The sequence below is a fragment of the Scyliorhinus torazame genome, chromosome 6 (genome assembly GCF_047496885.1).
Source record: "Scyliorhinus torazame isolate Kashiwa2021f chromosome 6, sScyTor2.1, whole genome shotgun sequence".
Classification (NCBI taxonomy): Eukaryota; Metazoa; Chordata; class Chondrichthyes; order Carcharhiniformes; family Scyliorhinidae; genus Scyliorhinus; species Scyliorhinus torazame.
The window spans coordinates 165,473,736-165,500,442 of NC_092712.1; the positions used below are offsets into that span (position 1 = coordinate 165,473,736).

The window sequence follows — 26,707 nt, forward strand, 5'->3', positions numbered from 1 at the left end:
GTGACAAAGGTGCTTTCGAAGGTGGTGGGGATCCAGGTCGAACCAAGCTGGGGGTTGGCTATATTCGGGGTTGCAGAAGAGCCGGGAGTGCAGGAGGCGAAAGAGGCTGATGTTTTGGCCTTTACGTCCCTAGTAGCCCGGCGCAGGATACTGGTGATGTGGAAGGAAGCCAAGCCCCCGGGGGTGGAGACCTGGATAAATGACATGGCAGGGTTTATAAAGCTGGAACGGATTAAGTTCGTCCTAAGGGGATCGGCTCAAGGGTTCACCAGGCGGTGGCAACCGTTCGTCGAATACCTCACAGAAAGATAGAGGGAATGGAAAAGAAGAAGACAGCAGCAGCAACCCAGGGGGGAGGTGGGGGGGGAGGGGAGGGGAGAGGGGGGGGGAGGGGAGGAACCAGAGGGATTCTCAGGGATGTTAATATATAAGTATATAAGTATAATATGTATAGGTTGTTGTTATAGATAATTGTATATTGGACTGTTAAAACATATTTTTGGAGAATATTTATCTGGGACAAGGCAGTTGCCATTTAGTTTTGTTTTTGTTTTTGTTTATATATTATTTATTTCTTGTTTATAAAACTGGCCATTGTTATTTATATTGTGATATTACTGTGTAAAGGATACACAATGTACTGTGATGGTTGGCCAAAAATGTTCAATAAAATATTTTTTTAAAAAGACAGAGATAGATAGGTTATTGATTAATAAGGGGATCATTAATAAGGGGTTATGGGGAGAAGGCAGGAGAACGGGGATAAGAAAAATATTAGCCATGATTGAATGGGGGAGCAGACTCGATGGGCCGAGTGGCCTAATTCTACTCCTATGTCTTATGGTCTTGTGGCAAATGACACCGAAAACAAGTATTGAATACTAAACTCAAAGTGGATGGACACCCAACTGCATTTAAATTAAACGCAGAAGCATGCGTTTCTACTTTATCAGAGAAAGTAAAATGGCTCAAACACGTTGGACGGGATTCTTCATTTGGTGACCTGAAAGTCGCGAAACGCAATTGGGCGGAGAATAGCTTCCGAGGCCGAAATCGCGGTAGGCGCAGGTTTGACCCCAAATCGGGATGCTTTGGCACCCCAAAAATAGTAAATGCGTTGCTCGCCGCTCGGGCTAAAAGTATAGTAGGTATGTCAATAGCGGGCCTGACACCCGATGCTCCGGGGCCTCCATGATTCACCGCCTCCGATGGGCCGAGTTCCCGACGGCGCGGTTCACTTGTGGTTATAAAAATTGTGAACCTGGCGTTGTGGCTGCTGAACAAGAGAGAGGAGGTAGGACATGGCGTGGAGTGACTGCGGGCTGATGGCCCGGACAGCAACCGTGCTGGCTGCCGCGAGTGAGCCCCTGCCAGGGCCGTGGGAGGTGAGGGGGAGGGGTAGGGTGGGCCGAGCAGCCGGGGTGCCCCCCCCCATGGGACTCGGGCGGTGCCCAGGCAGCGACCGCCGTCTTGCTGAAGACTCACTGACCGGCCCCTGGTTCTATACTGTGACACCCCCCTGCCAAACTGTGCCCCCCCCCCCTGCTCTGAGCACCCCACCCAACTGGCAGCCATCCAACAGAGGACCACCCAGAGCCACACCCAAGTGAGGGCAGTGCCAGCCAAAGGTGCCCTGGCAGCTGGGACTTGTGCCGTGACAGGGGGCCCCGGCAGAGCAGGGTACCGACGGGGCAGGGGTGTGGGGGTGAGTGGGGGAGGGACATGTATGGGTGGTGCCCACACTGCCAACCGGGAACCGGAATGAGCACAGGAGTATGCGCCATACTAACATGTTGGCCTTTCACCAACTGCAGAAAATGGCATTCGGACACCAACCCGCGATGCTGGCCACTATGGTGATGGCCGCAGCCCTGCGAGGTGCCATGCGGCCGCATGAGTGGAGTCGGCTCAGAGAGGAGGGGGAAGCTGCAGCAGAGGAGCAGGTTGCAGACAGGCCACACAGGCTGCAGGGCCGGCTGCTCAACAGGCCGAGGAGGAGGAGGCAGAGCACTTTGGCTCAATGTTTTTCGAAGACTTCATCAAGGTCATCTTGGAATAGTAAAACATCATATGAGAGTGCACCAATCAGTCGATTGGCCAGGCATTACGTGCTCCAGAAGAAATTATTTCCAACTTCCTTATTTGTGCCCTAAACAGACAAGAACAAAAAGAACCACTATTACCTTCTACCTTTCCATCAAGGCACTGGGAGTGCCTGGAAGCAGACTTACATAAATTTAATGGAAAAATCTTCCTTATTGTCATTGATTATTACTTGTGGTGGACTGAAGTAAAGCGATTACATCATAAGCAGTCATTCAATCCTCCAAGAGCATTCCATTCACAATAGGGCAGAATTTAAGCTTTTTTGCCCATGTGTTGACTCAGGCAGGAAAAGTGGTGTGTAGCCCATTGAATCCACTGCGAGAAACCAATAATCACCAATTAAGGCCAATCTCCATGTCGGTAATGGGACGCATCCCCTACTTAACTGCCTCTCGTGATCTAACCGGCTCCCCAGCAAGTGGTCACACGGGCGCCTTCAGTACACCGATTTAAAAACGTGAAGCCAGCAATGACTGCTGTGGGGATCGGAGGTGAGGCGCCATCTTCAAAATCGGGCAATCTACCCATAGCACTGGAGCTGCCGCCGCAGTGCTCTGGAGGATGGGAGAGTGGTGGAGAAGCCCCCGGGGGAAATGGGCCTGGTCGGCGGGGTTGGGCGCCATCGGTGGGGGTCACCCCTGGACTGGGGAGTGAGGAGCTCAGCACCCGCGGGTCCAACAGGCCAACACCCTGGATTGTATATATCCATACCAGAGGCAACTCCAACTGCAGCCTGTCCGTCCCACCACACGCCCCCAGGACAGAGCCCTGTCTGTGGTAATATGGTGAAGGTCAACGTAACCCTCTCTGACCGTGGCTGCACAGCTGAAGGCAATTGGCAAAAGGGAATTGCATTGTTAATAATATGAGCACTTCATAGCTCTTGAGTGGATTCCCATGGGTAGATGTGCCATGTCACAGGCGAGTGTCAATGCCTCGCATCCCAATCAGACCGTGGGCCTGAAGATCTTATTTGAACACTGGAGGCATCAACACCACAGAGGCAGCAGCCAAGAGCTAGGCTTCAGCACAGGGATATCCCATGGCCAGAGGGTGAGTGTGTGGATTGGGAGGGAACCTGAACCCAGTCCAAGTAATATTTCCAGCAGGGGTTCCACTCCCTGAACGTCCAACGCATGTGTGACCAGGACCTCAAGATCATGCACGTGTGTGTACGCTTCCCCAGGAGTATACACGACAGCTACATTCTGGAGCAGTCGGAGAGCCCCAGCATCTTCAAGGGATACCCCCGGTTTGGCTCTTGGGGGATAAGGGGTTCCCGCTGAGATCCTGGCTGATGATGCCAGAATGGAGGTCGGAGACGGATGCGGAGACCTGATATAAATAGGCCCATGTTGCCACTCAAGCTGTCATTGAGCAGTGCATCGGACTGCTCAAAATGCAGTTCTGATTTGGTGGTGCCCTGCAGTACACTGCCCGGAGGAGGCCCGCTTTCTGGTGGTCTGCTGTGCCCTCCACAACCTGGCACAGCAGCGTGCGATGTGCTGGAGGTGGAACCTCTGAGGAGGGTGACAAGGGGGAACTGTGCCAGGAGGGGCTGGAGGATGAGCCTGGGGAGGACCTGCGTGAGCAGTCAGAGGATGGAGGACAGGGAGCGGTGATGGTCCGGAATGCCTGGAGGGCCACGGAGGCCCTTAACCTCACTCACTTCTCATAGGACATATCTTCACCCGTCATCTCACCCCCTCCTCCTTCCCACCACTGTCCCCTTCCCACCCACCTCTCCTACCCATCCTTCTCCCTCCCCCTTCCCAATCCACCTCTCCCCCAAAGTCATTGCCCCACCTACTCATTCCACCCCCCACCTACTCATCCCCCCCCCCCCCCCCCCCAACACATCACCCTGTTCTACTCTCCCAGGGTCTGTGCAACATCGCTCCAGGATGATAGGCGTGTGGTGGCACTATCAGCGGGTCAATATACAAGGCAGAATGCTAATAATAACCCACTGTGAAGTGAGTTCTGGCGTTCCTTAATCTATGCCATAGTCTGACTCATGCCAGACAGGGCGCTCACACCCATCACTTGCATGTGATATGCCTTGGTGGGAGTGGGCAGATCTAGGACCACTGTGCCTGGGGGCTGGGGCCGGGGGAGGGCAAAGGGCACTGGGGATGGCGGGTGCAGGCCGTCCCATAGTGCGGAATAATATGACAGAGGCTTCACTTGTCTCAGGTGTAATGTGTTTTAATGGTGACCCGAACTGTCCCGAGCTCCTAATGGTGCGCCCACCCGACCCTCAACCCCCCAGTGCCCTCTCAGTGATCCTCAAACTGCCTCGGCCTCCACTCTCAGCCGCTATGTCGAGGTGAGCCCCCAGGATGCACATCAGTGGTGCACTCAGTGCTTCTCCTGTTGGCTTTCGCCCTTTGTTTCTGAGCGAACTGATATCAGTCAAGATCTGCAGCGGGGCAGTGGGATGGCAGAGTTGGGAAGAGGTTGCATGGACATAAATAGCTTCAGTGTCACTGGTTTTAAAAGATGGAAATCATCAGAGTTGCTGCCAATTGCTCGCCAGTGGTCCCTGCTGGAAGCACGAGTGCCTCTGCTTTTGTTTGTGTATGTAAGTAATATCAGGTGAGGACAAGGTCAGAAAATTTGAGAAAGCTAATGAACTCTGATGACTTTTACGGAAGCCATAACTATAAATAGCAAGCTCCACATGACAGACCTATTAAATTACACGTACGAAGCAAGTTTCTCATAGTGTTTATTTATTTCAAGCTCACTTTCTCATGAGGACTACTATGAAGAAGTTGAGTTGTGCTGCTTTTGAAAATGGAAGTTGAAAGTCCCCAGGCCTGTGCTGACAGAATACTTAAAGCAACTTTTTTACAAGCCCTGCAAAATAATGACGGTAAAACCCTGAAGGATATCCTGGGGAAAAAGAAGATTGAAGTTGATACCATTTTTGAAGTGGAAGATGAAACCATGATTTTGGCAGCTTATAAACAAGGTACTTTTAATCAGATTAAAACCACATTGAAAAGGAAAGGCTAACAAGCTTGGCATAATATAAATTAAGATCTATCAAATCGCAAACCAAGATTGTAAAACTCCAATGAGAAATCAACAGCAACTAATACAGAATCTTATTTGAAATAGATGATTGGGACAGTTAGTAACTGTTACTAGTTATTGTTAGTTTATTACTTTAGTTTATTTTAATAGATTTTAATTTTAAACCAGTTGAGTCAATTATTTAGGTTTGGACGATTGGCCATGCGTGGGATCACAGAATCACAGAACACATGTGCAGAAGAGATCCTTCGGCCCATCGAGTCTGCACCGATGCATGAAAGGCCCTGAGCTGCCCACCTAATCCTTAATGGGGCGGGAGAAGTGGGTATAGGTGGTGCGCTTTCAGAGGGTCGGTGTAGACTTGATGGGACGGATGGCCTCCATCTGCACTTTATGGATTCTGTAGATTTTTTCCATGGGCGTGTTGTTTTACACCCTGTCATGATGTTGATAGCAACTCTATAGGAACTGAAATTTTATAGTTAATTTAAACACTGCAACAATTTTCTCACAATTACTTAAATATTAGTTGACAAAAGTATTGCTGGAAACTGGCCGACCAAATCTGTAGTTTCCCAAAACCTCTTGTGCACTGAATGTAAAGCAGAGTGTTGTGGAGACGCCAATCAGTTCCTGCACGGCTGTTTCCAACATAATGTTTCCCACATGACACGTGACTACACTTCCGACGTGCCATCCTAGTGGCAAAGTGCTTTGGGACAACTTGAGGTTATGAAAAGCACATTTTCAATGCAAGTTCATTCTTTCAGATTCAGTTTTTGCACACATTAAATGATCAGGACCTGTTTGTGCTGCAGGCTGGCAGAAGGGGTTGCTCGTGTAGCTGGCAGGAATTTTTTATTTAAAAAAAATATATATTTTATTAAGGTTTTTCGATCAAACTAAAACAAAAATTTCCCATTTTACAACTTTGTAATAATATATACATTGATCGTTTTTTAAATAAATAATATGCTAACTAACGGCAACTGCCAACAACAAAATAAGAAACAACAGAAATAGTAACTAAAATAGTAACTTCGTAAAATCTAATATAAATAACTAATATATAAACACACACATAAAACCCCTGAGGACCCAAATGAGTCCGCCCCCCCCCCCCCCCCCCCCCTTCCCCCCTGGGCTGCTGCTGCTACCTTTCCTATTTTCCCTTATCGCTCTGCGAGATAGTCGAGGAACGATTGCCACCGCCTGGTGAACCCTTGAGCCGAACCTCTTAGTGCGTACTTTATCCGTTCCAATTTTATGAACCCTGCCATGTCGTTTATCCAGGCCTCCACGCCCGGGGGTTTAGCTTCTTTCCACATAAGTAGAATCCTTCGCCGGGCTACTAGGGACGCAAAGGCCAAAATATCGGCCTCTCTCGCCTCCTGCACTCCCGGCTCATCTGCAACCCCAAATGTAGCCAACCCCCAGCCTGGTTCGACCCGGACCCCCACCACCTTTGAAATCACTTTTGCCACACCCACCCAGAACCCATGCAATACCGGACATGACCAGAACATGTGGGTGTGGTTCGCCGGGCTTCCCGCGCATCTCCCGCACCTATCCTCCACTCCAAAAAGTCTACTCAGCCTTGCTCCAGTCATATGCGCCCTGTGTAGAACCTTGAATTGTATCAGGCTGAGCCTGGCACACGAGGACGAAGAGTTTACCCTATGCTGGCAGGAATTTAAGGACACAAATTCTCACCTGTACACCAGAGGGAGGGAGTGGAAACTGTGCTACCCCTGAAAATGGGTGGAGAGGAGGAAAAAGTATTACCTCCATATTCACAGATGTTACCTTAGAAACCAACTTAATTGAAATCAGTTACTTTCTTTGGCATAGTCCAGAATGAGATCTTCTCAAATGCTTGAGAGGAGTTAGCTGATAGGGATATATAGTTACTTGTACAAAGGTATGTGTGCTTCCAAACATTTTCTCAAAATTGCCTCATTCAAACTACCTACACAACTTAACAGCTCTTTGAAGGGTGGCAGAGTGGTTAGCATTGCTGTCTCACAGCTCCAGGGACCTGGGTTTGATTCCGACTGCGGTGTTTGCACATTCTCCCCATGTCTGCGTGGGTTTCCTCCGGGTGCTCCGGTTTCCTCTCATAGTCCAAAGCTGTGCAGGTTAGGTGGATTGGCCATGATAAATTGCCCCTTAGTGTCCAAACGTTAGGTGGGTTACCCTCTGAAGTGTATGTCAGTCTTTCAGCTAGTGGCTTGATGTACCATCAATTGACGACAGACGAGGAGTCGGGAGAAGTACTGCGGCTTTAATCAGCTTAAAGACACCTGCTGGCAGCCGGTCCCAAAATGAGGGCAGGGCTGGAGGTTGGCCACCTTTATACATGAGCCCGAGGGGAGGAGCCACAGGCGGAGCCAGCAGGGACAAGCCCAGGCATGCAACAATACAACAGTACAATACGATAGTGATTGACCACATTCACCCCCTGTTAAAAAATGAGTCCGGCGGGGGTGAAGTGGACGGGTTGAGTTACAGATCGAGTCTGTCGGCGGCTTTGACTTTCCGCTATGACCGCCTCAGTCCCGGCTGTGGTGTGGATATTTGTGTTGGATGAAGTGTTGAGGCCTGCGTGTCCAGGAGTGTGTCGTCTTCTGTATCTCGTAGTAGATGAGTAGCAATGGGGGGAGACGGTGTAGGATCGAGGGTAGTGGTGATGGTCACTGGGGAACCTGCGGGTGCCAAATCCCAAAGGGAGACTGTGTCCTCCCGCCCGTCATGGTCTGCCACGTAGGCATATTGGGGGTTAGCATGGAGGAAAATGACCTTTTCGACCAGTGGATCCGACTGATGGCTCCGCATGCTTCCGGAGGAGGACAGGCCCTGGGACCGTCAACCAGGACGGGAGCAAGACCCCTGAGGTGGACCTCCTGGGGAAAACAAACATCCTCTCATGAGGGGTCACATTGGTGGCGGTACACAGGAGCGACCGGATGGGGTGGAGCGCATCAGGAAGGACCTCCTGCCAGCGGGAGACAGGGAGGCTTCTAGACCGTAGGGCAAGAAGGACGGCCTTCCAGACCATCGCGTTCTCCCTCTCCACCTGTCCGTTACCCCGGGGGTTGTAGCTGGTAGTCCTGCTTGAGGCAGGAACTGACGCAGCTCATCACTCATGACAGAGGAACCCCGATCACTAAGGATAGAGGTGGGGAAACCGAACAAGGTGAAGAGGCCTTGCATGGCCTTGATGACTGTGGCAGAGGTCATGTCAGGGCATGGTATGGCGAAAGGGAAACGTGAGTACTCATCAATGATGTTGAGGAAGTACACGTTACGGTCAGTGGAGGGGAGGGGCCCTTTGAAATCGATGCTGAGGTGCTCGAAGGGGCAGGAGGCCTTTACCAGGTGTGCTCTGTATGGCCGATAGAAGTGTGGTTTGCACTCCGCGCAGACCTGGCAGTCCCTGGTCATGGTCCTGACCACCTCGATGGAGTAAGGCAGGTTGCGGACCTTGATGAAGTGGAAGAACCGGGTGACCCCTGGGTGACAGAGGTCATTGTGGAGGGCCCGAAGTCTGTCTACTTGTGCGCTGGCACATGTACTGCGGGATAGGGCATCCCAGGTTGGTACAAGATATCATAACTATAGGTGGAGAGTTCGATCCTCCACCTCAGAATCTTGTCATTTTTGATCTTGCCCCACTGTGTGTTATTGAACATGAAGGCAACCGACCGTTGGTCAGTGAGGAGAGTGAATCGCCTGCCGGCCAGGTAATGTCTCCAATGTCGCACAGCTTCCACAATAGCCTGGGCTTCCTTTTTGACGGAGGAGTGTCGAATTTCATAGCCCTGGAGGGTACAGGAGAAGAAAGCCACGGGCCTACCCGCCTGGTTGAGGGTAGCGGCCAGGGCAAAGTCGGACGCATCGCTCTCCACCTGGAATGGGATGCGGTTGAAGGCCAGGCGGGCCTCAGCCGTCAGGGGAAAAGGTGGATTTAATGAGTGGGTGGGCCTTGTCCGCATAATTGGGGACCCACTGGGCATAGTAGGAGAAGAACCCCAGGCATCTCTTCAGGGCCTTGGGGCAGTGGGGGAGGGGAAGTTCCCGAAGGGGGCGCATGCGGTCGGGGCCGAGCCCTAGGACTCCGTTTTCCACAACGTAGCCAAGGATGGCAAGGCGGGTTGTGCGGAAAACGCATTTCTCCTTATTGTATGTAAGGTTAAGGAGTTTAGCGGTGTGGAGGAATTTTTGGAGGTTGGCGTCATGGTCCTGCTGGTCATGGCCGCAGATGGTGACATTATCCAGATACAGGAACGTGGCCCGCAGCCCGTACTGGTCAGCCATTCGGTCCATTTCTCGTTGGAAGACCGAGACCCCATTGGTGACGCCGAAGGGGACCCTGAGGAAGTGGCAGAGGCGGCCATCTGCCTCGAAGGCAGTGTATTGGCGGTCCTCCGGGCGGATAGAGGGCTGGTGGTACGCGGACTTCAAGTCGATGGTGGAGAAGACTCGGTTCTGCGCAATCTGATTGACCATGTCAGATATGCGGGGAAGAGGGTACGTATCGAGCTGCGAGTACCGGTTGATCGTCTGACTGTAGTCGATGACCATCCGGTGCTTCTCCTCAGTTTTGACGACCGCCACTTGAGCTCTCCAGGGGCTAGTACTGGCTTCTATGATCCCTTCCCGCAGGAGTCGCTGGACCTCCGACCTGATAAAGGCCTTATCCCAAGCACTGTATCGTCTGCTCATAGTGGCGACGGGCTTACAGTCCGGGGTGAGGTTAGCGAAGAGCGATGGTGGGGCGACTTTAAGGGTCGAGAAGCTACATACGATGAAGGGGTGGCAGGGGTCCATCGAACTCCAGGGTAAGACTTTTGAGGTGGCACTGGAAGTCAAGACCTAGTAGCACGGCAGCGCAGAGTTGTGGGAGGACATAGAGTCTTTCAGCTGGTGGCTTGATGTACCATCAATTGACGACAGACGAGGAGTCGGGAGAAAAACTGCGGCTTTAATCAGCTTCAAGACACCTGCTGGCAGCCGGTCCCAAAATGAGGGCAGGGCTGGAGGTTGGCCACCTTTATACATGAGCCCGAGGGGAGGAGCCACAGGCGGAGCCAGCAGGGACAAGCCCAGGCATGCAACAATACAACAGAACAATACAATACAATACAGTGGTTTACCACATTACAGTGGTTAGCATTGCTGTCTCACAGCTCCAGGGACCTAGGTTTGATTCCGACTGTGGTGTTTGCACATTCTCCCCATGTCTGCGTGGGTTTCCTCCGGGTGCTCTGGTTTCCTCTCACAGTCCAAAGCTGTGCAGGCTAGGTGGATTGGCCTTGATAAATTGCCCCTTAGTGTCCAAAAGTTAGGTGGGTTACCCTCTGTAGTGTATGCCAGTCTTTCAGCTGGTGGCTGTGAGGGTAAAATCAAGTGTTGGTGACTCCTCATCACCAATGTCCTGCTTCTCTTGGACTTTAGGCTCCCACTTGACCAGGTGTAAGTTCTTGGATATCTGAAAGAAAGTACGAGATTGAGGTGAGGGAAGCAGGGTAAAAACCAAGAGAGACATGGGCTGGAATTCTGCAATATGGCAGCTAAGTGTTGACGCCGGCGTAAACACCTGAGTGTTTCATGCCAGCGTCAACGGGCCTCCTGGCCCAGCGATTCCGTGGCCCACCGGGGCCAGCATGGTGCCGGAGAGCTCCATGCAGCTGCGGCGCCGATACGCGGCTCTGCACTGCCGGCCGCAGCTCCGCACATGCGTGCAGCAGCCGCTTCCGTGCTGGGCCCGCGCAACATGGCGGAGCCACACAGCGGGCCGGCGCGGAAGAAGGTTGGCGCCCGCCGATTGGTGGTCCCCGATCGCGGGCCTAGCCGTCGTGGAGGCCGTCCCGGAGTCTAATCGTCCCCCCCCCCACCAGGATGGCCACCGCGGCCGCGGGTCCCAGCTTCCGCCAGGTGAAACCATGTTAGAACCACGGCAGCGGGAACTTGGCCGGTCGACCGCGGAAAATCGCCGCGGGGCCTTCTTTCAACGGCCCCTGACTGGCGCTGCATTGATCGTGCGCACGCGGCTGGCAGCAATTCTCCGGTTGCCGCAGAATCTCGTCCCGGCGTCGGACTGGTGCCGCGGACTGTCTCGGCGTCAACTCCGATTTGCCGAGCCGGCACTGGCTCGGAGAATCCCGGCTATGATCTGCAGCTTGTACATCAGAAGTAGATGTGAGAAAGTGGATTAGGTCAGAACATATCATTACCTTCTATAGATTCAGCCCCACCACTGGCCACAGCCCCAGTTGTGACCACACCAGTGATTGACAGCACAAAGTTTCTTTATGGTGGGGTAAGGATATGTTATCACCCCCACTCTCCATTCTCCCCTATCAGTTAGGTGTGACTGTCTCTGGCTATGTGCCACTTTGACCTGCCAGAGAGATGTAAGTGTGGTGCAATGCATTTGAATGATGAGTCTGCCACAGTTGATTAGCTGACAGAGTGTGCAAATTGAGAGATCTGGGACCTCCGCTCAATGTTTCAGTTTCTCATTATCATAGATTATCATAGAATTTACAGTGCAGAAGGAGGCCATTCGGCCCATCGATTCTGCACCGGCTCTTGGAAAGAGCACCCTACCCAAGTTCAGCACCTCCACCCTATCCCCATAACCCAGTAACACCACCCAACACTAAGGGCAATTTTGGACACTAAGGGCAATTTATCATGACCAATCCACCTAACCCGCACATCTTTGGACTGTGGGAGGAAACCGGAGCACCCGGAGGAAACCCACGCACACACGGGGAGGATGTGCAGACTCCGCACAGACAGTGACCCAAGCCGGAATCGAACCTGGGACCCTGGAGCTGTGAAGCAATTGTGCTATCCACAATGCTACCATGCTGCCCTATTCATGCTGAGCAGCCAGAGTTCAGACCTGAAAGACTGGCTTTTTAAAAAAAATGGCTGAGAATTCAGGGGCAAAATTCTCCAGAAACGGCGCGATGTCCGCCGACTGGCGCCCAATAGGGCGCAAATCAGACAGGCATTGCGCCGCCCCAAAGGTGCGGAATGCTCCGCATCTTTGGGGGCTGAGCCCCAACCTTAAGGGGCTAGGCCGGCGCCGGAGGAATTTCCGCCCCGCCAGCTGGCGGAAACGGCCTTTGGTGCCCCGCCAGCTGGCGCGGAAATGACATCTCCGGGCGGCGCATGCGCGGGAGCGTCAGCGGCCGCTGACAGTTTCCCACGCATGCGCAGTGGAGGGAGTCTCTTCCACCTCCGCCATGGTGGAGACCGTGGCGGAGGCGGAAGGGAAAGAGTGCCCCCACGGCACAGGCCCACCCGCGGATCGGTGGGCCCCAATCGCGGGCCAGGCCACCGTGGGGGCACCCCCCTGGGTCAGATCGCCCCGTGCCTCCCCCAGGACCCCGGAGCCCGCCCGCGCCGCCTTGTCCCGCCAGTAAGGTAGGTGATTTAATTTACGCCGGCGGGCAATTTATCGGCGGGACTTCGGCCCATCCGGGCCGGAGAATCGAGCGGGGGGGCCCGCCAACCGGCGCGGCGCGATTCCCGCCCCCGCCGAATATCCGGTGCCAGAGACTTCGGCAACCGGCGGGGACGGGATTCACGCCAGCCCCCAGCGATTCTCCGACCCGGCGGGGGGTCGGAGAATGTCGCCCCAGATCTTTTTTTGAGCAGGTGTGTCAGTGTCAGTTTTTAATAATAATTATTATTATTATCTTTGTAGCTACTTTCTTAACACCAGTTGATTCCTCTGTGATTAATTATCCTGAAAGAATCAACATTGGGCCTCCAATGTCACCATTGCCGCAGCAACTCTGCCTACTTCACGCAGGCGTCAAGAAAGAAAGCCAAAACCTACATTTATACAGCACCTTTGACAATGACCCAAATACTTTACAGCCAATTAAATACTTTTGAGTTGTAGTCACTGGTATAATTTAGGCAAGGTTATCAAATAGCACAGCAGGCTCGAGGGGCTGAATGGTCTACTCCTGTTCCTATTGCACATATTCATATGTCATTCTGTGTTGAATGAGAGGAGCTGAGCTCGATGGCCTTTATAATCCATAATGATCCAGCGAACAGAGGGTGATATCAAGGCTGGATTTCATGGGGGTCTCCCAGGGGATCGGAGGCTCGCAGGTGCTTGCCAGCTTGGCACCTCAGCAGTGCCAACCTGGTACCCTGGCACTTCTGGTGCCACCTGGGCACCCTTGCACTGCCAGCTGGAAGGGGCACTGCCAGGGTACCAGGTTGGCACTGCTGAGGTGCCAAGCTGGCATTTTCCATGCAACGGCAAATGAAGCGAGGGGGGGATGCCCTGCATGGGTGTTGGGGGAAGTGGGAGGTGGTGTGGGGACCCCCTCATTGTGAAATGAGGCTATGGGAGGGTCAGGGGTCATGATCTGGTGTATTGATTTCTTGCTACAGTGAGGAGTTCTGGCAAGTAGAGCTCCCTCAGTGCAGAAACCGGGGCTTTGTGCGGCATCGACCGCGTGTTCCCTGCTGAGGCCCTGTATCTAACCCAAGTGACGTTTAAAAGCATTGTGTTTCTCCACGCTACGAGCACCAGGAAACTCGTGGCTAAACGTGCTCGCTATGGGACTTTGTTCCCATTTAGTTAAATTGCGCCCAATAACTTGTTTAACACTGTACATGATTCTGAAGAATCTTTTCCATTGACTTCAATCTTGTCCTTTTGTCTACTTATCTATTATCCCACTCCATCTTGATACTTCATATGAGTGTTTTGAGGAATTTAAATATTATAATAAAGTTGTGTGCATAGCAGATATTGAAAATGTATTGGACAGAATTCTCCCATCCCACACGCAATAGGTTTGGTGGTGGGTGAGAGCAAAGACTCTCTCTGGAGCCAAAAAAGTCAGAAACCCGCTGGTGTAAAATCAGGTTGCAATTCTCCCAATCCCGGGTTAATGGTGGGTCAATCTTCCCAATGGCTGGTGGTGCGAATGCAATTTGCATGAATTTGCATATCATGAATGCGCATTAAAATAGTTGCATGCCGGAATCCCTCCTTCCAATCTTGTGTCATGCCAATGTGAAATTATGCTGGCTCAAGAGGCCTGCACCAGGTGATCCTCAGTCTCAGTTTGCAAGGGACTTTGAAGTGAGTGCAACAAAGCCTCTCTGTCATAGTGCTGCACTGTTCCTGATGTGCTCTTCACCATTCTGTTGGGGCAGACTGGCCCCTACCCTCCATCCCCATGCGAGCTGGTCTTCTTGGGCAGCACCGTGCTGCTGGGCTCATGGACTCTCTTGTGTCAGTAAATTGGATCAGTACAACACCTGGGGTTGGGGAGTACCGCGGTCTCCTTCCCCCCGGTTCCACACAGCAATGTGTATCATGGTGCTGTGGGTCTCATACAGTCACCACAACAAAGAACAAAGTTGAACTGGGGGTGGAGTGCGAGGTGAGGCTTGAGGGGCAGCGAAATGGCCTGATAATAATAATCTTTATTCTCACAAGCAGGTTTACGTGAATGAAAGGAAATGAAATGAAATGAAATGAAAATCGCTTATTGTCACAAGTAAGCTTCAAATAAAGTTACTGTGAAAAACCCCTAGTCGCCACATTCCGGCGCCTGTTCGGGGAGGCTGGTACGGGAATTGAACCCGCGCTGCTGGCCTGCCATGGGTCTGCTTTAAAAGCCAGCTATTTAGCCCTGTGCTAAACCAGCAAGTATCACTGCAATCAAGTTACTGTGAAAAGCCCCGGGTCGCCACATTCTGGCATCTGTACAGGTACACAGGGGGAGAGTTCAGAATGTCCAAATTACATAACAGCATGTCTGTTAGACAATGGGGACAATGTGAAAGGAAGGCTCTGAAAGGGCAAGGGGCGGAAGTGTGAGGGCTCACGATCACAAGCAGAGGTGCAAGGAGGTGGATGAGGATGACGAACAACAGAAAGCAAAGAGGAGACCAAGGGGAGGGAAGCTGGACTCCGATATGTTGCGTGAAATGCTCACAAAAAAGGGGGTCAAAAGGATGCCACATGGTTTGCTGGGTGTGGATGCACGAAGACTCCAGATGCAGCAGGTAGAGGTCAAGTGAGGCATGGGCATCTCGCAGGTCATGGGCTCAGGGGAAGAGTGGTTGATTCAAGGTACAAACTTCTTGAGGCTACTAGCCTTTTTCTCGTGGATTCCAGGGATTCCAGACATCCTGCATAGTCTGATGAAGCCAGGTGTGCTATAGTGAGTGGTAGTGTTGGGCTGGTGATTATATATGGCATCGCGACCTTCAAACCCATCAGATGATGATAGGTAGAAGAATCAGCTGTTGGCCTGCCAGGAGATTCCAAAGGGTCTCACCTGTGTATAATTAATGAGCTTCTTTTGTGAGGGCCATGAAGAGTCCAGCATGAGTTTGTTGAGTCAAACAGAAAGTAACTTTTATTTACAACAATATTTGCGCAGCACAAGTGGTTCATGACTGGTTCCCTCCCTAGCCTGTACCATACTGGCCAGCTCTATTGAGACAGCTGAAAGGATGACATCGGCCGAGGTACGGAGCAAGGAGAGAAGTTGAAGGGGTGGAGAAGGAGCTGTCGCAGCACAGTGACCAGTTCACCTCGATAGGTGAGGAGCTGCGGAGGGTGGTGGAGGCCAACAAAGGACTCAGGGCCAAGCTGGAGAACCTGAAGAACAGGTCGAGGTGGCAGAATTTACAAATTGTGGGCTTGCCTGAGGGGTGGAGGGTTCGAGGCTGACTGAGTACTTGTCGAAGATGTTGACAGAGCTGTGGGGGCAGGGCGAAGAACCCTTCTAGTATGTGCTGGACAGGCCTCATCGGTCGCTCAGGACAAAGCTGAAAGTAAACCAGACACTGAGGGCAATTAGAATTTGCAGACTTCTACTTCGAGACAGTGGAGACGGTGGAGGCGTTCGTGAAGGCCGAAGGATTGGGACTGAAATGAGCGATGGGATGCGATTGGGACGTGGACTGAGGGGCTGGGGACTATGATGAGCCTTTATCTCTCGCTCTGGATTGTTTTTTGTTCTGCGTCTGTGGGGGGAACGGTTGGGTTTTTGGGTTGGTTGTATCTACAGTTGGTTACAATTATATTGATCTTTGGGGTTATGGTGGTTTTCTGGAGCACGGTTTTAGCACTGGTTTTATTTGCTTGTCTTTGTTTTCAGGGACTGGGTCATGGGGGAGGGGCCTAGGCAGCAGCCTCCACACTAGTAAGCAAAGGTTAGCTAGTGAACGGGAGTGTGGTGGGGGGAGGGGCCGCAGTCATTGGAACCTGGTCGAACAGGTTTCGATAGGCCTGGGAGGTATGAAAAGTGGGTGGATGGGATCGTTACTGAGAGAGATGTTTTCAAGAGGAAGTGGATGGGAGGTTTCTGGGAGAGGGGGAAGGGTTCAACAACAACAAAGAGACGGGATGGGTCAGGCCTGAAGGGCAGGGCCCGGTGCTATGACGATGGTGGATAGGAAGTGGGGGGGAGGACATGGAGAATATGGTGTTTGAATCGAAGGTGGACAGGTCTCAGCCACGCTCACTGGCCCATTCGGGGGGGTGGAGGGCTAAGGCGCTGGCTGGGCTCATGAGGGAGATGCTGAAACCCGTGGATGTTCCTGCACCCGAGGGAACGTAAGTATTCGTTTTTCATCTGGTACACAAGGTATACCCGAGGATAGACCTTTTCATGGTGGGGAAGGCGCTACTGTGGGTGGGTTTCCTCCGGGTGCTCCGATTTCCTCCCACAGTCCAAAGATGTGCATGTTTGGTGGATTGGCCATGCTAAATTGTCTTTAGTGTCCAAAAAGGTGGATGAGGTTCCTGGGTTACGGGGATGCGGTGGAGGTGTGGGCTTGGGTGGGGCGCTCTTTCCAAAGGCCGGTGCAGACTCGATGGGCCGAATGGCCTTCTGCACTGTATATTCTATATTGGCTGGGGTTAGGAGGTCGGAGTACTCAGCAATGGTGATTTTGGACCATGCTCCGCATTGGTTGGATGTGGTTTTGGAGAAAGGGATGGCCCAGAGGATGGGGTGGAAAATGGATGTGGGGTTGTTAGCGGACTGGAGCTTTTGTGATAAGATTGGGAATGTGATCGAGGAATATGTGGGGTTTAACTGCACGAGGGAGGTTTGCAGTCGGTGGTTTGGGTGACACTGAAGGCAGTGGTGGTGGGGAGGGGTGATTTTGTTCAAAGTTAAGGTGGTCAAGGAGGAGAGAGGAATGCCAAAAATTGATAGAGGAGATTCTGGAGGTGGATAGGAGGTATCCGGGGGACCCGGACCCGGGTCTCTTGGCCAAGAGAAAGGGTTTCCAGGTGGCGTTCGCCCAGCTGTCCACAGGGAAAGCGGTGCGCCAGTTGAGAAGTGTGAAGGGGACGGTCTACGGGCATGGGGAGAAGGCAGGGCGTATGCTGGCTGGCCAGCACCGGAGGGAGGTGGCAGCGAGGGAGATAGTTCAGTTGCGGGATAAAATGGGGAAGCTAGTGGTGACCCCGGGGCAGAGCAATAAAGCATTCAAGAAGTTTTATAAGGATCTATATAGGTCAGAGCCACAGGGGGAGGAGCGGGAGATGAGGGCATCCCTGGATGGATTGGAATATCCGAGGTTGGGTGAGGAGGATAGAGCAGGCTTGTAGGGGGCGGTGGGGGAGCAGGTGAAGGAGGCGATTGGGAGGATGCAGGCAGGGAAGGCGGCGGGACCTGATGGGCTCCCAGTTGAATTCTGTAAGAAGTTTAAGGATAAGTTGGCGCAGCTGATGGTGGGAATGTTTGAGGATGAGATAGGCAGGGCTATCTTGCCACAAATGATGGGGCAAGCTTCGATTTTGCGGTTGCTAAAGAAGGATAAAGATACAGTGGAGTGTGGGTCGTATAGGCCCATATCCCTACTGAATGTGGATGCCAAGTAAAGGTGCTGGCAGCAAGATTGGAGGAATGTCTTCCGAAGGTGATTGGAGAGGATCAGACGGAGTTTGTGAAGGGAAGGCAACTGTTCTCGAACATGAGGAGGTTGCTGAATGTGGTCCTGTCTCCAATGGAGGTGGTGGTGGCATTGGATGCAGAGAAGGCGTTTGATTGGGTAGACTGGGGTTACTTGATGGCGGTATTGGAGAGATTTGGAATTGGGCCTAGGTTTATGGCGTGGATGTGGCTGTTGTATAAGGAACCGGACATAGGGGGCCGGATTCTTCGTTTCTGAGCCTAAGCACTGACGCCAATGAAGAATCGCTGGACTTTCATGTCAGAAAGATCGGCGGCACACCTGCACCGATTCTGCTACTGGTGCGGGGCTAGCACCAGTGCCATGTGGAACACCATCAGAACCCACGGAAAACGGTGCGGGAATCACCGGGTCCGTAATGGACACTCACACGGCTGACAAGCTGCAGCTGCGCTTAAATAATACCCCTCCCCCCCAGCCCCCCAACAAACGCACATTGATCCGGCCGATAAGATGGCACTGGTTGTGCTGCAGCGCCTAGACAGCTGGTGGGTCGGCTGGGGCCAGAGGGCACCCATGGGGGTGCCTCGGGGGAGGGGGGGATGTCACCTATATGACCTAGGGCACCAGATTTAAGGTGGGCTGTCAGCGACATGCACAGTCGCATAGCTGCCTTGCCGGCTAGGGGAATGGTGTTGCGTACCCGCCCACCCAGGCCCCACAGTCCACTCCTGGTCACCCCCCAGCCCTGGCAGAAGCCCCCCAGCCAGCGGCAAGGCTATCTGCGAAGTATGGCGGTGCTGGACACTGTCCGCTCGCCCTCTCTCTCCCTCAGCAGCCACCACGATAGGTTCACGTGGACCGCGCCGTCGGGAACTCGACCCACCGCAGGCAGGGAATCGAGGCTGGGCCCACTAATGATATGCAAATGGTGTTTCAGGTACACGCAGTGTCACATTGAGGCCATTTTTGGGGAGGTGGAGCATCGCGATTTGACGTCATTCCGATGCCTGCTGCGATTTTGCCGTCGGCCAACATGTGTCCTTGTAAACTGATGATCTGCTATTGTATATCTCGGAACTGAGCACGTTGGTGGGGAGTACAATGGAGCTGCTCCAGAGATTCGGGATATTCACGGGGTACAAATTGAATTTCGGCAAGAGTGAGTATTTCTTGGTGTCCTCGCCGGGAGTAGAGGCGGGAGTGGGGGAGGGCTGCCATTCCGTTTGGCGGTGATCCACTTTAGGTACTTGGGGTGCAGGTAGCCCGAGATTGGGGAGGGCTCCGAAAATACAATTTTACTAGTTTGGTGGGGAGGGTGAAGGCTGATCGGTCAAGGTGGGACAACCTCCTCTGTCACTGGCAGGCTTGGTGCAGAGAGTTAAAATGAAGGTTTTGCTACAATTCCTGTTTTTATTCCAGTGCCTGCCGGTCCTTTTATCAAAGTCCTTCTTCAGGGGGGCGGACAAGTTGATCTCCGCGTTCATCTGAGGGGAAAGGTGGCCAGGATTAGGAGGGTAGCGCTGGGAGAGGGCGACAGGCAGGGGTGGTTGGGTCTCCCAAACTTGCTGTACTACTATTGGACGGCGAATGCGGAGAGGGTGAGGCCTGGTGGGTGAAGATGGAGGCGGGCTCATGCAGGGGGTCAGGGTTCAAGACATTGGCAATGGTGCTACTTCCGATGGCTTCAGGAAAGTACTTGGTGAGTCCGGTGGTGCTGGCCACTTTGAAGATGGGTCAGTGGTGATGCCGATTAGGGGGAATCATGGGTTCGAGCCGGTGAGGATGGATGCGAGGTTTTGGGGATGGGACGAGAGGGGGATTAAGGAAATTAAGGATCTGTTCCTTGGGGGAGGCGATTCGCGAGCCTAGAGGAGTTGGGAGAGATCTATGGGTGAGCGCAGGGGGAAGGGTTTAGGTACATGCAGGTTGGGGACTTCACAAGAAAGTTTTTCCCAACCTTCCCGATAGTGCCGGCCTCCTCGTTGCTGGAGGCGGTGCTGTCAGTGGGAGGGCTGGAGAGGGGGGTTGTTTCTGCAATCCACGGGAGAATCCTTTGGAGGACAGAGTGTCCATGGAGGGGATTAAGACAAAGTGGGAGGAGAAGCTGGGGGGCAATGGAAGAGGGACTGTGGTTTGAGATGCTGCAGAGGGTAAATGCTTCGACGTTGTGTGCAAGGTTGGGACTGATACAGCTGAAGGTAGTGTATGGGGCGCACCTCACAAAATCAAGGCTGTTTGAGGGGGTGGAGGATGTGAGTGAGCAATGTGGGAGGGACCCTGCGAACCATGTTCATATGTTTTGGTCCTGCCCAAAGCTGGAAAGGTTTTGGAGGACGGTGTTCAGTACAATCCCGGGGACCTTGCATATGGACGTGCAGCCCGGTCCCCTAGTAGCCATTCGGGGTGCCGGACTGGCCCGAGTTGCAGGCGGGAGCTGGGGCAGATGTTTTGGCCTTCACATCGCTGATCACTCATAGGTGGGTCCTGCTGGGGTGGAGGTCAGCTTCTCCACCCTATGCCTCGGTGTGGCGGGGGGGGGGCCTGCTGGAGTTTCTGACCCTGGAGAAGGTGAAGTTTGAGCTGAGGTGGGTGAAGGAGCGGTTCTACAATTGTTCGGATTTGTTCATTATGCACTTTGAGGAGTTGGTTACTGCTGAGGGGGGGAAATTGGGGAGGGGGTTTCTTGGGTTTGAGTGGGATTGTTTCTTTTTATATATTGTTGGGGTTGTACTTGTTTTTCTTTTGTATGGTGAAAATTATGAAAATATAGCGAATAAAAATATATTTTTGGAAAAATTGCAAACAACCACCAGGTTCCCGGGTGCAAACTGTCAGACTGGCCAATGTCGAGAAGGGCACTGCCCCTGCCGTTCCTAATTGTGGCATTCTTTCATGCCAATGTTCTGAAAAACCATGCTGAGGCGGGTACCAAGTCTCCGGCTCATTAGGAGTCCGTGGGAGCTGCCCCAGTCACTGAGTGCGGAGTGAAGCTATAACAAAACAAAAGAAAACAAGCTAGTCTAGTGTCCATGGACCCTGAAGACTGTTTCTTGAGACCCTGCTTGAACGTCTGCATTGCCCGCCATGCCATTCCATTGGAAGCCGGTGGTACGGGATAATGTGAATATGCCCTATCCTGTTTATCTTCATAAAACCAGCGAATTCCTCACTCGTGAAAGGAGTACCATTGTCAGTGTCAAGCACTTCGGGAAGACCATGCATGCAAAAAGATAAATGCATCTTCTCTATGGTGTCACGGGGCCCTGTTCCCACCATCCTCTGTACCTCGAGCTATTTTGAATGGGCATCAATCAGTAAGCAGAACATGGATCCCTGAAAAAGACCGGGGAAATAGGCATGTATCCGTGCCCACGGCAGGCCTGGCCATTCCCAGTGATGCGGGGTGTGGCTGGCAGGAGCTTCTGATGCTCCTGGTAAATGGAGCAGTGCTGGGCTCTCTTCTCAATGTCGGTGTCGAGGCCCAGCCACCAAACATAACACCCCGCCAATCTTAGAATCGGTTCCTGCCCTGGGATGACCACATGTGTCCCCCACAGCAGAATACCGTCTTTGACACTGAATTCGGACAGCTTGGAGGAAAATGCCCGCAACCCGCCAAGGAACAGTCTATGCCGCCCACCATATAAGACCACGTGCCAACCCTTGGATAGAACCGGGTCTGTCTGGGTCCACTCACAGATGCGCGATGATGTGACCGTTAATGAGTCTTTAAAATTCAGAGTCGCAACCACCTCGACCATCGTGGGGATCGACAAGAGCCCGGTCAACAAAGGCTCAGTGCAGTGGCATTCGCAATTTGCGTCGCCGACCTATGGTCCAAAGAATACCTGTAGACAACGAGCAACAAAGCCCAGCTCTGGATCCGCGCAGAAGCAATGGGCCAAATTGGCTGATCCTCTCCGAAAGGTTGAAGCAGAGGCTTATGATCGGTCACAAAAGTTAAGTGACGGCCACAATCTTGTTGGTGGAAGAGTTTCACCACAAAGACCACCGCCAGGCCCTCCTTTTCAATCTGCACATACTTATTTTCCACTGCAATGTGTGGGGGGCAAAAGCTATCGGCCGTTCTCCTCCATTCTCCATCTTTTTTTAATAAATATATTTTATTAAAGTTTTTTGATCAAACAAAAATTTCCCATTTTACAACTTTGTAATAATATATACATTGATCGTTTTTAAATAAATAATATGGTGACTAACGGCAACTGCCAACAACAAAATAAGAAACAACAGAAATAGTAACTAAATTAGTAACTTTGTGAAATCAAATATAAATAACTAATATATAAACACACATATAAAACCCCTGAAGACCCAAATGAGCCCCCCCCCCTCCCCCCTGGGCTGCTGCTGCTGCCTTTCCTATTTTCCCTTATCGCTCTGCGAGATAGTCGAGGAACGGTTGCCACCGCCCGGTGAACCCTTGAGCCGAACCTCTTAATGCATATTTTATCCGCTCCAGTTTTATAAACCCTGCCATGTCGTTGATCCAGGCCTCCACACCCGGGGGGCTTAGCTTCTTTCCACATAAGTAGAATCCTTCGCCGGGCTACTAGGGACGCAAAGGCCAACACGTCGGCCTCTCTCGCCTCCTGCACTCCCGGCTCATCTGCAACCCCAAATATAGCCAACCCCCAGCTTGGTTTGACCCGGACCCCCACCACCTTCGAGATCACTTTTGCCACACCCACCCAGAACCCATGCAATACCGGACATGACCAAAACATGTGGGTGTGGTTCGCCAGGCTTCCCGCGCGCATCTCCCGCACCTATCTTCCACTCCAAAAAATCTACTCAGCCTTGCTCCCGTCATATGCGCCCTGTGTAGAACCTTGAATTGTATCAGGCTGAGCCTGGCACACGAGGACGAAGAGTTTACCCTACTTAGGGCATCTGCCCACAGCCCCGCCTCAATCTCGTCCCCCAGCTCCTCCTCCCATTTTCCCTTCAGCTCCTCTACCATCGTCTCCCCCTCGTCTCTCATTTCTCTATATATATCTGACACCCTACCATCACCCACCCATGCCCCCAAAATCACTCTGACCTGGAACTCTTGCGCCGGGAGCTGCGGAAATTCCCTCACCTGCTGTCTCACAAATGCCCTCACTTGCATGTAGCGAAATGCATTCCCAGGTGGCAACCCATATTTTTCTGTCAGTGCTCCCAGACTCGCGAACATCCCGTCTAAGAACAAGTCCTTCAATTTCGCAATTCCTGCTCGCTGCCAAGATTTAAATCCCCCATCTATCCTTCCCGGGACGAACCTATGGTTGTTCCTTATCGGGGACCACACTGAGGCACCCGTCACTCCCTTATGTCGTCTCCACTGCCCCCAAATTTTCAGAGTTGCCACCACCACTGGGTTTGTGGTGTATTTTTTCGGGGAGAACGGTAACGGCACCGTCGCCAGTGCTTTTAAGCTAGTTCCCCTACAGGACGCCATCTCCAGTCTTTTCCACGCCGCTTCTTCCCCTTCCCTCATCCACTTACATATCATTGTCACGTTGGCGGCCCAATAATAATCACTTAGACTCGGCAGTGCCAGTCCCCCCCTGTCCCTACTGCGCTGCAGGAACCCCCTCTTTACTCTTGGGGTCTTTCCAGCCCACACAAAGCTCATAATACTCTTGTCCATCTTCTTAACAAAGGCCTTTGTAATCAGTACAGGGAGGCACTGGAACACAAAAAGAAACCTCGGAAGGACCACCATTTTAACTGCCTGCACCCTGCCCGCCAATGACAGGGGCGCCATGTCCCACCTCCTAAAGTCCTCTTCCATCTGCTCTACCAGTCGTGCCAAGTTAAGCTTATGCAAGGTTCCCCAGTGCCTGGCCACCTGGATCCCTAAATACCGGAAATCTCATCTTACTCTCCTCAACGGTAAATAGTCTAGTCCCCTGCCCTGTTCCCCGGGGTGCATCACAAACAGTTCACTCTTCCCCATATTCAACTTATATCCTTAAAATTCTCCAAAATCCCTGAGTGTCTGCATTATCTCAGGCATCCCCTCCACTGGGTCCGCGACATACAACAACAAATCATCCACGTATAATGACACCCGATTCTCTTCTCCTCCTCTAAGTACCCCCCTCCACTTCCTAGAGCCCCTCAGCGCTATGGCCAATGACTCAATTGCCAACGCAAACAGTAACGGGGACATCCCTGTCTTGTACCCCTATATAGCCGGAAGTGGTCAGATCGTTGCCTATTTGTAATCACACTTGCCACCGGGGCCCTGTACAGGAGCTGAACCCATCTAATGAACCCCTCTCCAAATCCAAATCTCCTCAGTACTTCCCACAGGTAGTCCCACTCCACTCTATCAAATGCTTTCTCTGCATCCATCGCCACCACTATCTCCGCCTCCCCCTCCGGTGGGAGCATCATCATCACCCCCAACAGCCTCCGTATTAGAATTCAATTGCCTCCCTTTAACAAACCCCGTTTGATCATCATGCACCACCCCAGGGACACAGTCCTCTATCCTCGTCGCCATCACCTTGGCCAAAAGCTTGGCATCTACATTCAAGAGGGAAATAGGCCTGTATGACCCGCACTGCAGCGGGTCCTTGTCTCTTTTCAGAATCAGCGATATCGTCGCCTCCGACATCGTCGGGGGTAGTGTCCCCCTTTCCCTAGCCTCATTAAAGGTTCTCGTCAGAAGTGGGGCCAGCAGGTCCACGTATTTCCTATAGAACTCCACCGGGAACCCATCCGGTCCCGGGCCTTCCCTGCCTGCATGTTCCCAATTCCTTTTACCACCTCCTCCACCTCAATCTGCGCTCCCAGTCCTGTCATCTCCTGTTCCTCAACCTTCGGGAACTCCAGCTGGTCTAGGAAACGCATCATTCCCTCTTTCCCTTCCAGGGGTTGAGCCTTATATAGCCTCTCGTAAAATACCTTAAACACCCCGTTCACCCTCTCCGCTCCCCGTTCCATCTTTCCCTCCTCGTCTCTAACCCCTCCGATCTCTCTCGTCGCCCCCCTCTTCCTAAGTTGTTGGGCCAGCAGCCGGCTCGCCTTCTCTCCATATTCATACTGCACTCCCTGTGCCTTCCTCCATTGTGCCTCCGCCTTACCCGTGGTCAACAAGTCAAAGTCCGTGTGCAATCTCCGTCTTTCCCTGTATAGCCCTTCATCTGGAGCCTCTGCATATTGCCTATCCACCCTCAAAATCTCCCCCAACAATCTCTCCCTTTCTTTACCCTCTTGTTTCCCCTTATGGGCCCTGATGGAGATCAGCTCCCCTCTAACCACCGCCTTCAGCGCCTCCCAGACCACTCCCACCTGGACCTCTCCGTCATCATTGATCTCTAGGTACCTTTCAATACATCCCCTCACCCTTACACATACCCCAACAGTCCCATATCTAATCTCCAGAGTGGGCGCTGTTCCTTTTCCTCTCCTACTTCCAGATCTACCCAATGTGGGGCATGATCTGAAATGGCTATAGCCGAATACTCCGTTCCTGCCACCTTCGGGATCAGCGCCCTTCCCAGGACAAAGAAGTCTATCCGGGAGTACACTTTGTGGACATGGGAGAAGAAGGAAAACTCTTTACTCCTTGGTCTAGTAAATCTCCAGGGATCCACTCCTCCCATCTGCTCCATAAAGCCCTTAAGCACCTTGGCCGCTGCCGGCCTCCTCCCGGTCCTAGATCTGGACCGGTCCAGCCCTGGGTCCAGTACCGTGTTGAAGTCCCCCCCCCCATTACCAACTTTCCCATCTCCAGGTCCGGGATGCGCCCCAACATACGCTTCATAAAGTTTGCGTCATCCCAGTTCGGGGCATATACGTTCACCAGCACCACCGCCTCACCTTGCAATCTGCCACTCACCATCACGTATCTACCCCCACTGTCCACCACTGTGGTCTTCGCCTCAAACAATACCCGTTTCCCCACCAGTATTGCCACCCCTCTATTTTTCGCATCCAAGCCCGAGTGGAATACCTGTCCCACCCATCCTTTTCTTAATCTGACCTGATCCGCCAGTTTCAGGTGCGTCTCCTGAAGCATGACCACGTCTGCCTTTAGCTTCTTCAGGTGCGCAAATACCCTTGCCCTCTTAATCGGCCCATTCAACCCTCTCACGTTCCACGTGATCAACCGGGTTGGGGGGCTCTTTACCCCCCCCCCCCCCCCCTCGTCGACTAGCCATCCCCTTTTTTAGACCAGCTCCTCACCTGGTTCCCACGCACCCGCTTATCCCCCGGACGGTGCCCTCCCGTCCCAACCATCCCATCCCGTAACAGCTCCCCCTTCCCCTTAGCAGCAGCAACCCAGTTAACCCCCCCCCCCCGCTAGATCCCTCTCTAGCTTAGTTGCTCCCCCCATATTGCTTCCGGAAGTCAGCACACTCTGGCTGACCTCGGCTTCCCCCGTTTATCCTTAGCCTCCCATTTTGTGAGGCCCCCTCCTCCTGCGCCCCCTTTTCCCACCACAATTTCCATAGCGCGGGAACAAAGCCCGCGCTTCCCTCTCGGCCCCGCCCTTGATGGCGCAGCTCCCTCTCTCCTTCCCCCTCCCCTTCCCCACCGGCGCCCACATTTCTTCGTGTCCCCCCCCTTCGAGGGGAAAGAACATTTTCCCCCATCTGATTCA

At 52.7% G+C, this 26,707-nt stretch overlaps 1 protein-coding gene across 3 annotated transcripts in view; it reads left to right on the top strand.

Annotated features, from left to right (window-relative positions):
• Nucleotides 1-4,882: 4,882 nt before the first annotated feature.
• Nucleotides 4,883-26,707, top strand: part of asb4 (ankyrin repeat and SOCS box containing 4) — a 47,207-nt gene continuing 25,382 nt past the window's right edge. The window contains exons 1-2 of one of the 3 annotated variants that reach the window (XM_072509054.1): nt 16,540-16,771; nt 19,022-19,243. In XM_072509054.1, coding sequence (XP_072365155.1) covers nt 19,186-19,243 — 58 coding nt within the window. In that variant the 5' untranslated portion in view covers nt 16,540-16,771; nt 19,022-19,185. Of the gene's footprint in view, nt 5,084-16,539; nt 16,772-19,021; nt 19,244-26,707 lie in introns of those variants that run through there. The other 2 variants (XM_072509053.1, XM_072509055.1) reach the window with 2 other exon arrangements.